Here is a 20,576-nt window from a genome sequence, read left to right as displayed (position 1 = left end):
AGATGAACCAGATAAAGATTTGGTACTCGACTGGCAACACAAAATCTCCCATTTTAACACAACAGGTAAGAAGTAATTCATTCTATTCTGTTCTACATATAAAGTACATATCTACATAAGGTCAGTGCTGATCTGATTTTGGCCTCAAGTCCACTTTTCTGTCTATCTTCTCTACTACTTCACTTGACAATTATGAATCCATCAAATTCAGCTTGAAAATCTCAATGACCCTGCCTCCATCATTCTCAGGGGAATAGAATTCTACAGATTAATGCCTCTCCAAGACAAGAAAAAAGTCTAATCTCCAGTATAATTAGGAATCTTCTTATTTAGAAATTATGTCTCCTGACTCTTATCTCACATTAGGGAGAACATCCTTTCAGCATCCACTCATTAAGTCCCCTCAGGATCTTAGTTGATTCAATAAGATCAACTCTCATTCTTCCAGTTGCTTAAGGTCCAACTTGGTCAACGGTCCTTCGTAAGATAATGCACCTTTATCTCAGGAATTAGTAAAATGAACCTTTTCTGTATGACTCTTATTGAAATTAAATCCTTTCTTAAACAACAAGGCCATAAACTATATGTAGTACTCAAGATGTGCTTCACCAATGCCCTGCCATCTGGAATAAAACTTCTCAACTTTTATATTCCTCTAAAAATAATTTTAAAAAATTCCATTTGCCTTCCTAATCACTTGCTGTATCTGCAGGCTAACTTTTAAAAACTTGTTCCAGGACACCCAAATCCCCCTCTACCTCCGAGTTCTACAACCTCTCTTCATTTAAGTAAAGTATTGCTTTTCTATTCTTGCTGCCAACATGGACAAGTTCAGAAACTCCCATGTTATACTTCATCTGCCACATTTTAGCTCAATCATTTAACCTAGTTATATTCCTTTGCAGACTCATCATGTCCTGTTTGCAACTAGCAAGTTAGCAATCATAAACTGGGTTATTCATCCAAGTCATCGATAGCGATTAAATTGTTGAAGCCCCAGTACTGGTTCTTGCTTCACTCCAATCATGGCATCATGCCAAACAGAAAATTATCCATATATGCCATCTGTTTCACGTTAACTAACCAATTCTCTTTCCAGGCTTATGTGCTAACCTCTACATCATGAGCTCTGTTTTTGTGTAGTCATCTCTGATAGGAGGTCTTGACAAATGCCTTCTTAAAATCCAAAAATGCTACATTTCCAGATTCCCCGTTATCCACCTTACTTAGTATTTCCTCAAAAAAATCAGTCATAATAAATTAGTGAAATACAATTTTCCCTTTCACAAAACCATGTTAACTCTACCCAATTGCATTATGTTTTTCTCTGGGCCTTACTAAAACCTCCTTAATAATACCTTCCAACATTTTACCTTTGCCTAGGGCTTCCCGTCTCTATTAAAAAAATTGACATCGAATTAAACTAACTTGTAGGGACTAAGAATACTGCGAACATTTAAGTCCTCAGGTTACGAATGAGTTTTGTTTTTTCTGCTGTTCGTAAGCCAAATTTATGTGTAAGTCGGAACAGATATGGGGAAATTAGTCAGCCCGTTTGTTAGGCTGAAACATTGTAGGTAACTCGGATTTTTAAAAAATAATTTTTTTTGAAAAAAGAGACAGAGCATTGTTCGTAAGTATGGGACGTTTGTAACCCAAGGACTCCTGTATACATTTACCTCTACAGTGTAGAAAATTAAGAAAACGTAAATTCCATTTGCTGCCTGGAATGGCAGGGTCCTACGTGAGCCTCAAACTCAGTTGGTTTCTTCCATTTGAAATAAGTTGATTTAAACTCTGATTAGTTCTACTGTAAGATGTTAACCTTTGAAATTAACAACATGCAATTATAAAGCATATGAGGATGGAGAAATTACGTGAGCTGTTGTGAAAATCAGATAGAAGCATCTGCTACAAAATAATTCCTTCAGAAAGGTCACATTGCTCATAACATCCTATCTAAATGTTACTTGTAAGTGAGACATACCTGCACAAATTAGATGTGTCAACGTAACTAGACCTAGTGAAACACTGTAACTGACCAACTTCCATTCAGAGTTCAAGCCACAACAGTTCAGCCCAATTATCAAACTCCTGTGTCCAGCTCAACTGGTTTAACCCTGGTGATGTTAACATTTATTCTGAACATTAACCAATTACAGTATATGTACCTAGTTTATACGTCAGAAGTTTTGAATCTCTTTGATGGTGATTAACAGTTATTTTTATGATCCAGGCCAACAATAAAATATCTGAGATTGGGGGAGAGAAGGGGGGGGGGGGGCATGTGAGGGCAGTGGTAGGAGAGAGAGATGAAAGTCATGCATCCAAATAGAGAACATGTGGCAGTGGGACCCTTTATGTCAATACTAGAGACAAGGTTAATAGCTGAAGACATATCTTTGTACAAATTTTACAAGCAGCATTTTAGGATCCTCTAAATCTTCAAACTTGCAAACATTAATGAAAATTAACTGTGAATGTTTGGAAATGGCTAAAGGAATGGAAGCAACTAACTATGTTTAGTCAGCAGTGTAAACAGAAGTTGTAAAAAGTCTGCCGTTAACCTCTCCATTCCCTCACTGTATGTGAAACAGGATTAGATCTGCTTTCCAGATAGTTATATTTTGGTTTCATAGTACAGAAATAAGTAGCAGATTCTTCTGTTGCCACAGAAAGAAATTGGACGCTTACGAACCTAGAATGGTAGGTTTGGTGCCAAGGAGTGCTGATCGTGCCCTGAGATATTTGCATCATGCTTGAATCTGGTTGATTTTCCACTAATTTTGTAGAATGCCAGGAGTGAGGTCGGCCTGTCAGTTCAGTCCGCCTGTGAACAGAGAGAGAGAAAAAATGCAGCTTATTAACAGTAAGTCAGTCACAAGGAGCAAGTCTGATCAAGACAGTTTTTAATTGTACGCTTATTCAGTCCAGTAAATAATTTCCACATTTACTTTCATTCTATATTTGCTGACATACAAAAAAAAGCTTTCATTGTTTTCCTCCACTTCTGAGTTCTTCTGCAAAACAATCACTGTGTTCAGTATGGAGATACATTTAAAGCAGGCTTCAGGGAAATACAGGAAATTTTTAGAGATTAGAGAGTTCTGAAGTAAACATTCTCCAGATTGCCTCACTTCCTCACTACATTGTAATTGTAAAACTGAAGTTGAAAGCCCATCTCTAGTTGCCCCTTTTTTAAAGCAAAGTGTTCCCTCCCATACAATTCCTTGAGGAATGAAGCATCCTAGTCTATGCAATCTTTCATTTTCAGTCATGCTCCACTCTCATGACAAGAACAGGACAGAGAAGGGACAGCACCTCGGAAAAACAACAGACAGGCAGGATTCTTTATCCCAGTACCTGCTACTAAAATATGACTGAAACTATTTGGAAGCTGTACTGCTACATTAAATATGTTGGAACTCTCCCTTTGACAACTTTGGACCATAAAAATAGTCAAAACTCTGAAGTTTGTGTTGCTGCAATGGCCCGATCTATTAACAATATGTTACTAGAGAAGAAGTTCTATCAAACGTGAAGCAGAGTTGCTATCTAATGTCAAAGGTGCAAACCAGTCTTCAATTCCCCAGTTGTCACATTTTCAACTTTGGTTTTGCTACCAGGCAGTGACACAAAGTAAAAGCTGATCATTTGTAGGAGAGATTGCAGGTAACATCAACAGTTACTTGAAGCTACATCATCAGCTTGTCTTTTTCGAACTATGATATTGATTTTGGTGAACATTCCCACTGGTGATCTAAGTAAAACGAAACGGGACTGAAAACATTCTTGGAATTGTCTCTTGCTTGATCAAGCACATTGAAAATATGCTTCAAGACTTCAGAAGGTAGCTAATGGTAAATTAACTAGTTTCATAAACACCACACTAACAGCTAGATTCTCCTCCCTATAGAATTTACTTTTGGAAGAACATCGGTGTGGATCAAAGCAAGAAAATAATGGAAATAAATCATATCAAAGTCAAATAACCATCATTTACAGCTTTCCTTTGAGAGTTTCTAATGAAAATATAATTTAGAAGTGACAGCTTTTTGATTCTTCTTTCAAATTTATTAAAAGTGAAAAATAAAATAATTGATCTTTCAGGTTCAATGGCCAGAGAGAGCAAAGTATTCCAAAGCAATAATTTAAACTCATTGCCACATATTTCAGATACACAATTGTGATAAATTGAAATTATTTTGATCTATTACAGGAATTAGCTTTCAGGTAAGATGAAAGCCAGGAACATGATGTTAAAAACTACAGATTGCTTTAATGAAAAACTGGAATTTCTTTCCTCTGCTTTTCCCCAGAATTTCCCTTTCATTTTCTTTTTAAAGTACTGATTTATTTACAGCCAAGCTCCATGAGTGTCAAATGTAACTCAATCAAAGTGGCCACCAACGACATGGGGCAAAAACCAGACTGCATTGCTTTGGTTGCCTTTATGAAGGTCAATGGAACAGCATACTGTTTGGGGTTTTTAATTGGTTGCTGACAAGATAAAATGTGCCAAACTGGATTTCTAATTTTATAATAAGATTACTTATTAGCCTGGTCATTGTAACTACACTTGGTCTGCTCTCCATTCAGTCTCAGCATAAGCACATCTTTCTAGCAAGGCTCACTGGACAACAATCAATAATCAGAGGCTTGGCTGAATCCTTTTCTCCCAAGCCCAGAATTCTGGGTGTGACCAACTAAAAACAAATCACAGAAAGAAAAGCATCGAAAAGATTTAAAGTCTTAAAACACAGGTCTGATTTCTGAAGACAGTGTTGCTGCAGTCGTACACCTTATGCTTTGGTGAAGTTGCAATGTACTTGCCTCAAAGTTTCAAGGTATAAAAACCAATGCTCAAAATAAAATTGGTTCTACGCACCTTGCACTAAAGTACTGGACTTCTAAGAATAAAAGATGGTAAAGGCCTTTGGAAATAGATTTATGTTTCACGTTTTTTGAAGTTCTTTTACCTCTGTGCACCACCCATATTAAATTCAATGTTGGCACACAAAAGAGATTATAGGGACCACACACACATTCTGTGCTGAGTTGTTCACAGATAATCCTCTGTTATGTGTTTGAATTTGATGTGAGTTCTGTACTTTTGGAAACAGTTGCCTCCATTCTAACAAGTCACTGAAACACCAGTTGGATACAAATTATTGCAGCAGTTTAAAAAAACCCACTAGTTTTGGGATAAACATGAATACCTATACTTGTAACTATGAAAATGTTCCCTCCATGTATTTGAATAAGTTTTTTTACATTTAGGGAATTCATTTGACTCCTTGGCAAACTTAGCTTGATACCAAACTTGAATAGTCTCTGGCAGTCCAAGACAGCACTTTCTATGATCTCTCTCAATTCTCCTACAAAGTCACAATCAGATTTGAGACCTACATGGTCACAGATGCAGTGCCCTGAAATGGAAATCACTTTCCAGAAACGCAAACACAAAAATAATTGGGCGCATCAAATTTCCTTTAAAGTGCAACACAAATGCAAGTTGACGGTGATATTTTTAAAAACTGCAATACATTTCGTATGTCTTCAGTTATGTTTCTTCGTTTTGTGGGATGCATGTGTTGCTGGTTGGCCAGCATTTATTACCCGTCCCTAACTGCCCTTGAGAAATTGGTGGTGAACTGCCTTCTTGAACTTCTGTCTAGTTGACCCACAATGCCATTGGGAGGGAATTCCAGGATTTTGACCCAGTGAAGGAATGGCAATATATTTCCAAGTCAGGATCGAGAGTGGGTTGGAGGGGAACTTGATGATGATGGTGTTCCCATATATGTACTACTAACTAAAAATGAATCTACAAAAAATTTGCAGAGAATAAGAAGTGCTGGATAGGTGGATTAATCAAGTGAAATGCAGGGCTACAGGGTAGGGTAGGGGTTGAGTCTGAGTGGGATGCTCTTTGGAAGGTTGGTGTGGACTCGATGGGACAAATGGCCTGTTCCACACTATCAGGATTCTATGAAGAAGTATTTCCTTAATGACAAATTAGCTATCTTTTTTGAAAGAATCATTGAGAGATAAATAAACACAAAAACATATCGTTGAAATTTGCAATTTACATTCCAAAAACATTCATTACACCCTTTTTCACTATTTCTCAGAACCATGGAACTCATTACTTCTCTCTCCACTATATGTTGATTTCCAAAAGTCAATCTTAGTATCATTAAACCACAATTACTCTATTTACATCCTCTTCAACAATGTATGTAACATCTTTTCTGCAAAAAGAAAGAACCACATCTTCATGAATGGTTGGAAGGCATATTGACAATGAAACAGGAAGTTTACAAGTTGGTGACTGAAAGCATCAACAACAGAACTGATTGTGAAGGTGGTAAAGGAGTGGGAAGATTTAAGGAGCGAAGTTCACATAATTTCCTCCTACTACTGTCACTACTGGTCAGGCTACATTGTGTTTTGTCCTTCACCCATACCAAAATTAAAAACAGACGGAGTTTAATTTAGAAAAATGTGAAGTGTTGCATTTTGGTAAGACAAACGAGGGCAGGATTTATACAGTTAATGGTAGAGACCTGAGGAGTACTGACGAACAAAGACACGGGGGGGGGGGGAGCAGATACCTCATTCCTTGAAAGTGGTCTTGCAGGAAGACAAGGCGGAGGAGGAGTTGGTCAGAACACGGAGTATAGAATGGGTACAATTACAACATTTAAAAGGCAGCTGGACAGGATTCATTAACAAAAGAAAATTAATAACATTCATTAATACATTTTTTTTCAACTTGGCCTGGGTCCAGAGGTCCGCAGATGGTGAATGCTGGGTGAGTTGGCATGGAGAGAGTAAGGGCAGGGGAGGCATAATTCATGAGCTATAAAGGGTCGTGGGTAGGGGGAGAATCATGAACTCACTTGGGTTGGCCTGGATAGGACATGGGGAATCAGTGTTGGTTAAAGGGGAGAAGGTGAAATGGTGTAGGATGCATTTCATTTATTGTTTTCTTTGCAGAGCTTCAGTACCACCAGCACCCATAGATGCCTCAGAACTTTTTTTTTTAAAAGAATGTTGGATCTAATTCCTACTCACACCTACCTGTCCTCCCGCTGATCTAGAATGAACAATGGAACATGTAGGGCAGACTTTTAGGATTGGGTGTGTGGAGCTAGGAATATTTCCAACTCTGCTTCTGACAGCAAAATGAAATTTTAGTCCACAGCTTTCTTAGAAACTCGGCAATTTCTTCAAGCAAGCTGACATAGACCCCCAAAAATCTAAATGTCGGAACCAAAAAATTGGTTCCGCATACCCACATGAGCTATCTTGGATTTACACCCTAGTAAAATGTTAAGCTGCATATTAAAGTGGTGTGTTCTGGTCCAATGAAAGTATATTAATCTTCAAAAATGATTAAAATAAAAAGAAAGAAAAACAAAAACATATTTGAATTTTCAACAGATGAATCAATTTACCAAATATGTTACTTCCATGGTCACAATCCCCCAGTGTTCCAGCACCTCATACACAACCTCTGGGCCTAGTTCATTGTGATCCTGCTTTCTCTCCTCAGTTCAGATTGTTGATGTTCTTGTCTGGATCAGTTGCTGGGAGCCAACTTCATCAATTTCATTAATTTTACCCACCCTTAGCCCATCAGGCAAACCTTTCTCCATGATTTTTTCTGGGATGTCTTGTGAACAAGCTTGAGGCATTCACAATCTCAAACGTACTAATAATGTAACTTTGACCAAAGCTTGGTCTTAAAAGTGGGAACCCGCTGCCCCTTACTCAGATTTTTCACTTGGGTATATGTTCCTCCAGCTGCTCCACTGCTATTGGCCATAAAGGACATAAGACACAGCAGCAGAAGTAGTCCATTTGGAGGCAAAGGTTTAGTCGTACTATTATTAAACTATTCACGCAAAAACTCAGGCAATATTCTGTGGATTTGGATTAAATTCCCTCAATGGCAGATGGTGAAATCTGCATTCAATAAAAATGTCTGAAATTAAGAATCTAATGATGACCATGAAACCATTGTCGATTGTAAAACAAAACTCCATCTGGCTCACTAATGTCCTTCCGGGAAGGAAATCCGCCATCCTCACCTTGTCTGGCCTACATATGACATCAGGCCCACAACGATGTAATTGACTCTTAACTGTCCTCTGAAATGGCTTGGAAAGCTACTTGTTTATAACAATCACTACAAAGTCTTAACAAAGAGATGAAACTGGATGATGATTTGGTATTGACCTAGACACCGGAAATGGCAAAATTAGTCCCGTTGACTCTGTAAAGTCCTCATACTGACATCTAGAGCTGGTGTCAAAATTGAGGGAGCGGTCTCTCAGACAAGTGGCAGCCTGACATTGCAAGCTATGATTCTGAGAGTATGACTATGTCCCAGACGCCACCATCACTGTATATGTCCCGTCCCACTGGCAGGACAGACCCAGAAGTGGTGGCTTAGTGGTACCGTCAGGAGGGAAATGTCCTGGAGTACTCAACAATAATTCCAGACCCCATGAAGACTCAAGGCTTCAGATTAAACATGGGCAAGGAGACCTCCTGCTGATTACCATGTACCTTCCTCCTTCAGCTGATGAATCAGTACTCCATGCTGAACAACACTTGGAAGAAGCACTGAGGGTGGCAAGGGGGCAAAATGTACTTTGGGCAGGGGATTGCAATGTCCACCACCAGGGATGTGGCAGTTACTATTATTGAACTGGTTGAATCCTAAAGGACATAGCTGCTGGACTGGGTCTGCAGCAGTTGGTGAGGGAACTAACACTAAGGGAAAAAAAAATGACGTGACCTCGCCAATCCGTTGGCTGCAATTGCATCTGTCGGTGACAGTATCGGTAACCAGCACACAGTCCTTATGGAGCCAAAATCCCACCTTCATATTGAGAATACTCTCCATTGTGTTGTGGCGCTATCGCCGTACTACATGGGACAGACTTCTAAGATCGAGAAGCTCAAGACTGGGCATCTATGTGGTACTGTGGGCCATCAACAGCAGAATTGTAGTCCAACACAATCTGAAACCTCATGGCCTAGAAGATCTCCCACTCAACCAATACCATCAAATCAGGGATCAAACCTGGTTCAATGGAAAGTGCAGGAGGACATGCCAGGAGCAGCTCCATACATACCTGAGAATGAGGCGTCAACCTTGTGAGGCCACCAAACTGGACTACTTGCGCACCAAACAGCATAAGCAGCAAGTGCTAGATAGAGCTAATCAATCCCACGACCAATGGTTCAGATCTAAGCTCTGCGGACCTGCCACATCTAATAATGAATAGTGGTGGATAATTAAACAACTTACTGGAGGAGGCAGCTGCACAAAAATCCCCATCCTCAATGATGGAAGAGTTCAACACATCAGTGCAAAAGAGAAGGTTGAAGCTTTTGCAACAATCAGCCAGAAGTGCCAAGTGGGTGATCCATCTCTGCCTTCTCCAGTGGTCCACAATATTGCAGATACCAGTCTTCAGTCAATTCAATTAGCTCCATGTGATATCAAGAAAGGGTTGGAAGCACTGGATACTGCAAAGGTCTTGACAACATTCCAGCAATAGTATAGAAGACCTGTGCTCCAACGCCTATTGCATCCCAGCCAAGCTGTTCCAGTACAGCTACAACACTGGCATCTACCAGACAAAGTGGAAAATTGCCAGAGTATGCCCTGTACACAAAAAGCAGGACAAATCCAACCCAGCCAATTATTGCCCTATCAATCTACTCTTGATGATCAGTAAAATAATGGAAGGTGTCATCAGTGCTACCAAGCAGCACCTGCTCAGCAATAACCTGCTCAGTGACTCCCAGTTTGGGTTCTGCCAGGGCCACCAAGCTCCCAAACTCATTACAAGCCTTGACTGAAACATGGACAAAAGAGCTCAATTCCAGAGGTGAGGTGAGAGTGACAGCCCTTCACACCAAGGTTGTACTCAACTGAGTATGTGGCATGTAGGAACCCAAGCAAAACTGGAATCAATATTGTTACGAATAATTGACCTCCCAAATCCTCAACTCCTGACCACCACCTACAAGGTGCACGTCAGGATTGTGATGGAATACTCCCCACTTGACTGGATGGGCGCATCTCCATCAACACGTAAGTTGTTGACACCATTCAGGACAAAGTAGCCCGCTTAATTGTTACCATATCCACACTCTCGACCACTGAAGCAGCAGTGTGTACTATCAGCAGTGTGCACAGCAGAAATTAACCAAAGATCCTCAGACAGCACCTTCCAAACCCATGACTACTTCCATCAAAGGAAAAGGGCAGAAGATATGTGGGAATATCACCTCCAAGGTCCCCTCCAAGCCACTCACCATCTTGAGTTGAAAATAGATCACTATTTCTTCACAATCGCCAAGTCAAAATCATGGAATTCTCTTCATAATAGTATTGTGGGTCTACCCACAGCACATTTACTGCAGTGGTTCAAGAAGGCAGCTCACCTTCTCAATGGCAACAAGGGACGAATACTAAATGCTGGCTCAGCCAACAATGCCTAAGCTCCATGAGTGAGTTAAAAAGACATTTGGCCCATCATGTCATTTCCATCAATGAGATCATGGCGAATCTGACAGACCTCAACTCCACACTTGCCTTTTCCCCATTCCCCTTGGGGGAATTGCCTTACTGATTAAAAATCTGACTATCTCAGCCTTGAATATTCTGAATGACCTAACTTTGTTAGCACTCTACAGCAAAGAATTTTGCAACATTTACCAACAAATCTCACTTTGGTACCACTAGTGCATCTTCCTCCTTGAAGGAGCTCAAGCTTCTTCAATATTCTTTCCTTTCCTTTAAAATCCTTGTAACCTATCACTGGCAAATGCTTCTTTCAAAACTCTCTTGTTTGGGACCATTTGATTGGTCCTGAAGGATGTGGTTGCAGATTTACATGGTTTCGATGATGTCAGGTTAACCATCGGTGAAACATCATTGAGCATGTGACAATGATAGCTGTGGTGACAGAATTCACCTGTTCAGTTGCAGTACCAGTTTTGAAATGCTCTTGTCTGTAAGCAAAAAGAGAGTGCAAGATTGGGCAAGTACAGTAACTCTTCTCTTCAAGAAATAACCTAAAATATGAACTTACTGCAGAACTTTATTAGAAAACAGGCTGTAACTGCAATTTTAAGTATAGGTTGAAGACGTTGAATGATGTCTGATGAACAAGCTAAAAGAGCAGTCTGTGTAAACAGTCCTGAAAAAAATAGATACAGTTCATACTACTTTGTGCTATCTAATGGCTTTTGGGATTCAACATGTCATAGCAGTGATAATCTGTCTAGGGAGTAGGGTGAAAAGATCACAGAGAGATTAATTTTGCGTCTGGGCGTATTCAATCACAATAAGAGGTGACACATTAAAGACAAGCTAAAACAAGTATTTTAGGAAAGAAAAGGAATAAAAAGGGCACATGTGTACTGTAACAAGTGTCACAGCACTTCAACCAGGGTCAAAATATCTTTAGACAGATCAGCTTTCAATCTTTTTAGCATCACGTTTGATAGCTTATTTGATGTGAAGGCAAAGGGGAAATTTTAGATTTGTTATTTTCATCTACTTTAATAGAAAGTAAAATCTGGAGAGTTGCAAAGTATTCTGTTAATTCAGTACCACCCATTTTCTGCATTATTGTACGATGTCAAAATACTGATACTATTTCAGAAAAACTGACTGACAATGCATTTCCTTATATTTAGTCAGTTGCTTTGATACAATTAAATTACATCATTAAAAGTTAACACTCCCGTGAGGTAAATGTTTCCAAAGGCTATAATAACAATAAATCACTTGGGGACTAGTTTGCAAAGCAAAACAGTAAGTTAATATTTGACATTATGTCACTGCTTTGAAGTAAGAGACTGAGTCAGAGTTCATTAATGGCAAAATGAATTGATTAGCAAGACTTTTTTTTCAGCATTCAGTTATAGACAGTTGGAGATACATTTCTCTGCTTTAAACAGAATTATGTTCAGGCTTTCTTCCTTGCCACACCTCTACAGTTTGCATTGAGAATGGTGAGGTTATACCATCAAGATCATCGCCACCTGCTTTAATGACAATGAATAGTCCACTGAGGGGAGTCAGCTGAACATTAACCTTTTCCAGTTAAGCATTAAATCAATATATCAGCTTTCGTTAAACAAGTTATGAGTGAGGTTAAATATAGGAAGTCACTCACATTTAATTCCATGCTTTTCTTTTTACATTCACATTGGGCTGGATTTGACGTGCCCTTGCTGAATGTGTTTTTACCAGTGTTTGCCCATATTTTGTCTCTTTGTAAACAACATGACAAAAACTGATCAGTATGGCGTCGAGGAGCCCTAGCAAAACTGGAGTCAATGGGAACTGGGGGAAAACTCTCTGCTGGTTGGAGTAATACCTTGCATCTGGCACAACCACCTTACTATATATTTGGGAGGTCAGTCATCTCAGCTCCAGGACATCTCTGCACGTGTTGGGCAATATCCTCGGCCCAACCATCTTCAGCTGCTCCATAAATTCCTTACCCCAATGTAAACTGAAATGGGGATGTTCACCTATGACTGCACAATGCTCAGCACCATTCATGACTCACCAGATACTGAAGCAATTCACGCTCAAATGCAACAAGACCTGGACAATATCCAGGCTTGAGCTGACAAGTGGCAAGTAACATCTGTGCCACACAATGTCAGGCAATGATCATCTCATTACTGCCCCTTGACATTAAATGGCATTACTATCACCAAATCCCCCACTATCAATGTTCTGGAGGTTACCAATGACCAGAAACTAACTAACCACTAAACACAACAGCGAAAAGAGCAGGTCAAAGCCTAGGGATACTGTGGCAAATAACTCATGACCACCATCTACAAGGCATAAGTCAGGAATGTGATGGAATACTCCCCACTTGCCTGGATTGGTGCAGCTCCAAAAATACTCAAGAATCTTGACACCATCCAGGCCAAAGCAGCCCGCTTGATTGGCACCACTCTCACAAGCATCTACTCCCTCCATCACCAATGCTCTGTAGCGGCAGTGTGCACTGTTTACAAGATGCACTGCAAAAATTCACCAACGATCCTCAGACAGCACCTTCCAAACTCACGACCAATTCCATCGACGTACAAGGGCAGCAGATACATGGGAACACCACCACCTTCAATTGCCCCTCCAAGCCACTCACCATGCTGACTTGGAAATATATCACCATCCCTTCACTGTTGCTGGGTCAAAATCCTGGAATTCCCTCCCTTAGGACTGCCTACCGCACATGGATGCAGCAATTCTAGAAGGCAGCTCACTTAAGGGCAACTAGGTACTTACAATGATGCACCTGAAAGATTCCTCTCCCATGTTTTGTTTCTGCTTTTGATATTCAGTTACTTTCAAAGGAGCCATTCATTTTTTATTTGGTCATACCAAGTTCAGTGACCATGGGCAAGCCTGTCTGAGGACCCAATGTCATCATCTATGCTGCAAATATCACAGTGACACCCCTGAGCAAAATAAAAGCAAAAGATGCAAAATATAAATAACATCTTGCAATGTATGGGGATTTGTCAAACAACTTGACATATTTATCAAAAATCATTTGTTGCATTCCTTCAGAAATCTGTGACCTTCATTTGATGAAAGTGCCTCTCTCCCAAATGGATAATTTTCATGGTTGCTGGTGATAAAATGTGCAGTAACTCTAACATTCAAGATGGTAAACCCCTGGCAACCACTGACGATCTTATAATGTCTATGCACAAGTATACAGGCAACTTGTGATTAGTGAGTAACCCTAACCTGGCAAAGAAAGTTCTCAGAAAATAGTCCTAATTAATGACCTGATACAATAATTAATGGTCCAGAAAGCAAACTGACTGCACAATCCTAACAACAAACACAATAAAAGACAAACAGTGGATCATTTTAGCTGATTAATGATCCACATTTGAGTCCACGTTCAAGATGATTCATGACTTTGACCTTTATGTCCGACTTAAATGGAGTTTCTTGCTCTTTCGAATCTCAACTTTTGAGATGTTCACCAGCAGTTAACTGACAGTCACTTGAACAAACACTCACTTGAAAAAGTGATCGTATCTTGGGTAATTAAATTTATATGCCGCACTGGAGAATTCAAACCAATGCAATATACCCCCTGAACAGGGTTTTGCATTAAGTAGACCATCACTTTGCACTGAAAACTCGTTTGCATAAAAAAGTAGTTGTGACAGTCACGTTTTGGTGTGAAGATTGGGCAGTGGAATCTGTACATTTTTAAAATGGAAGAGACAAGGTGCAATCAACATCTGTCCCATCAAAATAGTTAGTGGAAAGTCAAGTGATTTCTGCTGTAGTTTCTGAATAGAGAGACAACTCTCTGGATTTTTATGTGTAACAGGGGATTGGGAAATAGTGGCCTACCTTGGGATAAAGAGCCTGCAAAATTGAGAGTTTTGCTCGGGGGAGGGGAGTAACCAGTCAGGCCTGCCACCCCCTCAGACATAATTCAGAGGCAGCTGCCAAGATGGCCGTTCTGAAAACCTGCCTGTGTTTTGAAACTTGACAGCCCCACCTCCTCCCAATTATCTGTGCACCCTGGTGGCTCCCAGCCTCATTTCTGATGAAGGGCTTTTGCCCGAAACGCTGATTTTCCTGCTCCTCGGATGCTGACTGACCTGCTGTGCTTTTCCAGCACCACACTCGACTCATCTGTATAAGGCCTTCTAGCTCTCATCCACCTCACATTCTCCATCCATTCGAGGTACCAAATTACACCCTTCACATACTCCCAAGGCCCCTCCTTGTCCTTCACACCAAGTTTTGGCACTTCAATGCTCTGTATTAAGTAATTCTTATTACCCTGTAGATTAAAAAGTCATAATTTATGAAGAATGTTTTTATGGCAGCCCGACAAAAGTGTCAATCATCCAGGTCTTTTAAAGTATCAATAACAGAAACTATAAATACTTGAAACCGCTTTATCTTGTGTGAATAAACACTGTGGAATTGACACAATAGTGCAGAATCAGAGCTGTCAATCGAGCAAACTTTTCTTTAGCCTCAGTATACATTATTGCATTTAATCTCGGTATGCATTGGCTGAGAGCCCAGAACATGGAATGAAGTGTTGAAGCATCTGTGTTGTAGAGAAAGCATTTCCCTGCTGACCTGAAAGGAGAGGAGGACCCTATCTGATCAACCTGTCAAAGTAGGAAGTATCAAGTAGTAACACAAACATTGGCTATGCGGTTGGTCATGAAGAGGGAAGCTGTAGACTTCAGGTAGGTATGAACGATTGCTCAGACAAGCAGAAATGTGGCATAAGGAATTCAACCAAGTCAAGTGCAAGGTATTTCAGGAAATCAAACAAGGTAGAAAATTCACAAAAGAAACTGAGAAATGCAATGGAAGAGAAGTGAGTGAGTTTGGAGTAAAAATCCACAGATCTCTGAAGGAGTAGACCAGGTCAATAGGGTGGTTTAGAAGGACTATGAAATACTCTTCCAATAGCCAAGGCACAGAATGTAAGAGTAGGAAGGTTAGGCTGGAGCTATGGAAACCTTTAGGTCGGCCAGAAATTAGGTACAGCGAAAGTGAGTACATGCAGATACTGGAGATCAGAGTCATCAATTCTTGATGAAGGGCTTTTGCCCGAAACGTAGATTTTCCTGCAGCTCAGATGCTGCCTGCACACTCTGGCTCTAATCACCTCATTATTAGGAAGGGTGCAGTGGAGACTTAAAAGGACCTGAAAAATATAGCTATGGAGGAAAAATGTGAATGAAGCAGACAGGCTGTGAGGGCCCTGGATATAGTGGATATGAAGTGCCTAAACATCTTATTAGAGGGATCAATGATTCAAGGACCTCTATTTAAAGTGATTAATGGAATGATTAAATGAGACATGAGGGAATTGCTTCATCTATAGGGTAGCAAAGATCTGAAACTCACTGCCTAAGAGTCAAAATCCCTCATCTAAAAAACGTATCTTAGTGAAGTGCCATAACCTTGAGGAATATGGACTAAGTGCCGGAAAATGGGATGATGCTAGTTGGCTTGCTGTTTGGCAGGTTCAGATACAATGGGAAGAACAGTCTCCTGTGCTGCACTTCTTCTGTATTGTGTAAATATTCTAAATATCTGAAGGGAAGAGTGTGTAAGGGGATGGCAGGTCATGGATTGGTCCCGAGAAGAAACAGCATGGACAAAATGGGTTAAAGAGCATTCCTCCAAGCTGTAACAATACTACGATCAATTCTATGATATAACACAGAGAGAAATAGCATTGATACATCTTTAGCAAAAACAGATTTGCCTTTACCGAAAGCTGGCCACAATTCTGTCTGGAGAGTCAAATGTTTCCAACTTCCTTTATCCAAGAATGATGAGAAGCAATCCATCCAGCTTGCACTGCATACGTTTTAAATGGAACTGAAATTTATTCATATGATTTACTTCTTGCACAACTGCTAATGGCACAAATCTATGCTTTGTCTCCAGATACTATTTTGGCTTGAATGCACGTGCACATGAGAGTGTAAGTTTCACGAGAGTGAGTTTACAATACAGGGTGTTCTGTGAGCACACATCGTCTTTTCTTCTGATTTAAAACAAGACAAAAGCCTGCTTGCGTTTTTGCTGTAAAACATTCCTTCTAAAACCGTATTATTGTGTACAACAGAAGTGAGAAGGAAGTGGAGAAATCTCACTATCTCGTGCTCTCTGTAGCACAATATAAATGCAACCTGAGGCTTTCTGATCTTTGATCACTCATCGGCTTTAAATTACAATCAGGACATGATATTTGCAGAGACTATAAAAAAAATCGGCAATTTTTTTCTTAATTAGTGAACTTTTACTTAGTTCCTCCTTATATACAAAATTAGATGGCCTGAATTTGTGCTGCAAAGTAATGATTTTGTACATGCAGCTAAACTGACTTGAGATGCTGCTGGTATGTCCTGTTCTGGGAGTGAGAAAGCATCATGATGAAGTAATGCAGTGAGGGGTTAGAAGGGAAATTGAAAGAATGCAGCTTTGCAGTCGAAATATCTCTTTAGAAGTCCAGTCAACCTTAAAAATACTGCATGAGACATCCCAGCTACTGTCTTGTTGATTGCAATTTTAAAAACTACTATATTCTGCAGTGGAACAAACATCTATTTAACACAAATACTTGGCATGCAAAATATTGTTCAACTGGGATAACGTAATTGCAATAATGTTGCAGTCAGATCAAAAGAATGGAATCAGAATGAATCTAAAATATATGCATTAGCTAGCGCCTTATTGATTATGTACAATGAGGAAGAAGAAGACACCAAGGTGATTATTAAAGTTATGCTGAACTAAGGTTTCAGCCAGTCCATTATACAAGAAAAGGTAAAATTACTTCTGCTTCCTGGAGAAAAGCTTCCCAGTTTCAAATTCTTTGTTAGCTCATCAGGGAATGTTGTTCACAGAAAAATACTGATATCTAGTTAACACAGCTATTGACATTTGTGTCAGAGCTAACTCTGTTTTTACAAGGCATATTAGGATCAGGCAAAAGCTGTGGATAACCATCAAGCTCCTGAATGTAGTGGATGTAACAGGATCAGGTGTGATCAGAGGCCAAATACTGTAGTCCTTCACGAGCTAGTTGTTCCATGATGCCATGACAATAGAATCCAACTGATAATAAAAAAAAACTATTCATAGAAAACCGGAAAAATCTAGCACAATAAATTTACTTCCTTCCAAATGGCATGGTTATGGAAAAGGCCATCAGAGAGTGAGAGTGAGAGAGAGAGAGAGAGAGAGAGAGAGAGAGTGTGAGTGAGAGTGACACACACATGCCCAAACTCAAATACTCTTTTTGCGTGTTACAATAACCACAGCTGCAGATCTCATTACAGAACATTTTCAGCCCTGGACACGAGGACTGTAGAGTGGGAGGAACAACTAGTTTCAATATCAAAGTGGCTTTCCACTAGGACAACATCAAGAGCCACACAATATCAATGCCAAGAAATGATCATTCCTTTGAGACTACACCCAAGACCACTGTCCTCTTGACCTTTAATGGTACTACCATTGCCAAGACCCTTGCCAACAACAGCCCATATAATTGGTATTGACCCCAATGCATATATGCATTTCCTTTACTTCACTTCCTGAAATTCACCTGTAGACTACACTTAACAAGGGTGTTGTCATTTAGTCCATCACAAGCAAAACACCTTTCTCTAGATGAATGTTGACCAACACTGTAATCATTTGTACTGAGGCATCAATAAAAAAAACATGATCAGAGCTATGTCGACTCTGAAACAAACCCAGAGAATGCTGGAGAAACTCAGTAGGTCTGGCAGCACGCGTGGAGACAGAAACAGAGTTAATGTTCTGAATCCATAAGACACAGGAGCAGAAATTAGGCCATTCAGCTCATTGGAATCTGTTCCACCATTCAATCATGGCTGATAAGTCTCTCAACTCCATTGTCCTGCTTTCTCCCTGTAACCCTTGATACTCAAGAACCTATTTATCTCAGTCTTAAATATACTCAATGAACTATCCCCCACAGCCTTCTGTGGCAATGAATTCCATAAATTCACCACTCTCTGGCTGAAGAAGTTTTTCCTTCTCTCCATTCTAAAATATCTTCCCTTTACTCTAAGGAAATGCCCTTGGGTTCTGGTCTCCTACCAATGGAAACAACTTCCCAACATCTACTCGGTCTAGGCCATTCAGTATTCTGGATGTTTCAATTAGATCCACCCTCATCCTTCTAAACCCCATCGAGTATAAACCCAGAGGCCTCAAACATTCCTCATATGTTAAACTTTTCATTCCTGGGACCATTCTTGTGAACTTCCTCTGAACACACTCCAGGGCTAGTACATCCTTCCTGAGATTTGGGGCCCAAAACCGCATACAATAATCCAAATGTGGTCTGACCAGAGCCTTACAGAGCCTCAGAAGTACATCCCTGCTTTTATATTCCTCTCCAAATAAATGCCATCACTTCATTTGCCTTCCTAACTACTGACTCAACCTGCAAATTTACCTTGACAGAATCCTGGACTAGAACTCCCAAACTCTTTGCACTTCAGACTTGTGAATTTACTCGCTATTTAAAAAATAGTCCAAGCCTCTATTCTTCCTACCAAGCTCACGCTTTCCCATATTGTACTCCAAATGCCATTTCTTTGCCCAGTATGATTCTGCAGAATTTCAGTCAGACTTGAAATTATAACTGTTTCATTGGGCAAAGATGCTGTCACACCTGCTGAGTTTCTCCAGCATTTTCTGTGCTTGTTTCAGATTTCCAGCATCAACAGTATTTCAGTGCATATAACCTATGTTATAATGAATTTGGGAGTGAACAAGGCACACAATGGCTATATAAACGAAGAACAACCTAAGAAAGAGAAAGAATGCGAACTTATCTGTCACTTCTTACAACCACGTATTTCACAGTTTATTCATTACTTCTGGAGTACAATCACCATCACGTGGGCAAACACAGTGACCAACATGCACATAACAAGTTTACTAAACTGAATTGTGATCCATGATCAAATAAATTGTATGGTGATGGTATAGGTCGTCTGACTCTAGTACACTCTGCAAACTCTTATTTACAGTACTACACCCAATACTGTTCTTTGTAGGTACATCTCTCACTAATCCAGATTATTCCATCCTTTCTTCACAGTCTCTTCCACATTACTGATGTCATGGTTACAACCTAGTTTGCATCACCATCTCATTATCATATCGGTTCTCATTATACTACATCATCCACTTGTGCAGCCAGACGGAAGGCCTCAGTTTAAAAAGTGTCTCACCTAAATTCACCATTTTCCACAAGGGGGTATCAGCCCATATTTCATAATCAGGTCCTGAAATCCAAGACCTTCTGTCTCAAAGGGGCAATCCCCACAGTGACAGGCTCTCATGGTAGAACTGGTCTCTCGGATGGTGTTAATTAGATGCAGACAGGATTCCCATAATTGCCCACGACAGGGTTACAATTGGGGCAATGGCAGGTGGATGGGGGAAGGACATTAGAATGAGAAGGGGATTGCAATTCAGCTCTTTAAGCCTGCTCTGCCAATTGGGGTGGCACGGCGGCTCAGACGTTAATACTGCTGCCTCACAGCACCAGGGTTCCAGGTTCAATTCCAGCCTCGGGCCACTGTCTCCGTGGAGTTTGCACGTTCTCCCCATGTCTGCATGGGTTTCCTCCAGGTGCTCCGGTTTCCTCCCACAGTCCAAAGATGTGCAGATTAGGTGAATTGGCCATGCTAAATTGCCCATAGTGTTGGATGCATTAGTCAGAGGGAAATGGGCCTGGATGGGTTACTCTTCGGAGGGTTGGTATGGAAGGGCCCGTTTCCGCACTGTAGGGAATCTAATCTAATCTAAATCTAATCATGGTTGATTTAATCTCGGTCTCAACTCCACTCTCCCACCTGATCACCATAACTCTTTAATCCAATTCTAATTAAAAGTCTAACTTCTCCTTAAATTTAGAATAGAATAGAAACCCTACAGTGTGGAAACAGGCCCT

General features: G+C 40.2%; 1 protein-coding gene across 6 annotated transcripts in view; it reads right to left on the bottom strand.

Moving 5' to 3' along the window:
• Nucleotides 1–20,576, bottom strand: part of shroom3 (shroom family member 3) — a 432,635-nt gene that overhangs the window by 43,571 nt on the left and 368,488 nt on the right. For all 6 annotated transcript variants that reach the window (XM_043695296.2, XM_043695305.2, XM_087986057.1 and 3 more), the window contains one exon: nt 2,699–2,830. In XM_043695296.2, coding sequence (XP_043551231.2) covers nt 2,699–2,830 — 132 coding nt within the window. The remainder of the gene's footprint in view (nt 1–2,698; nt 2,831–20,576) is intronic.

The sequence above is a fragment of the Chiloscyllium plagiosum genome, unplaced genomic scaffold (assembly GCF_037043375.1).
Source record: "Chiloscyllium plagiosum isolate Xiang-an unplaced genomic scaffold, Cpla_swu_hap1 HiC_scaffold_1, whole genome shotgun sequence".
NCBI classification, from domain to species: domain Eukaryota; kingdom Metazoa; phylum Chordata; class Chondrichthyes; order Orectolobiformes; family Hemiscylliidae; genus Chiloscyllium; species Chiloscyllium plagiosum.
The sequence above is the reverse complement of the archived record's forward strand: the minus strand, read 5'-3'. Positions and strand labels throughout refer to the sequence as shown.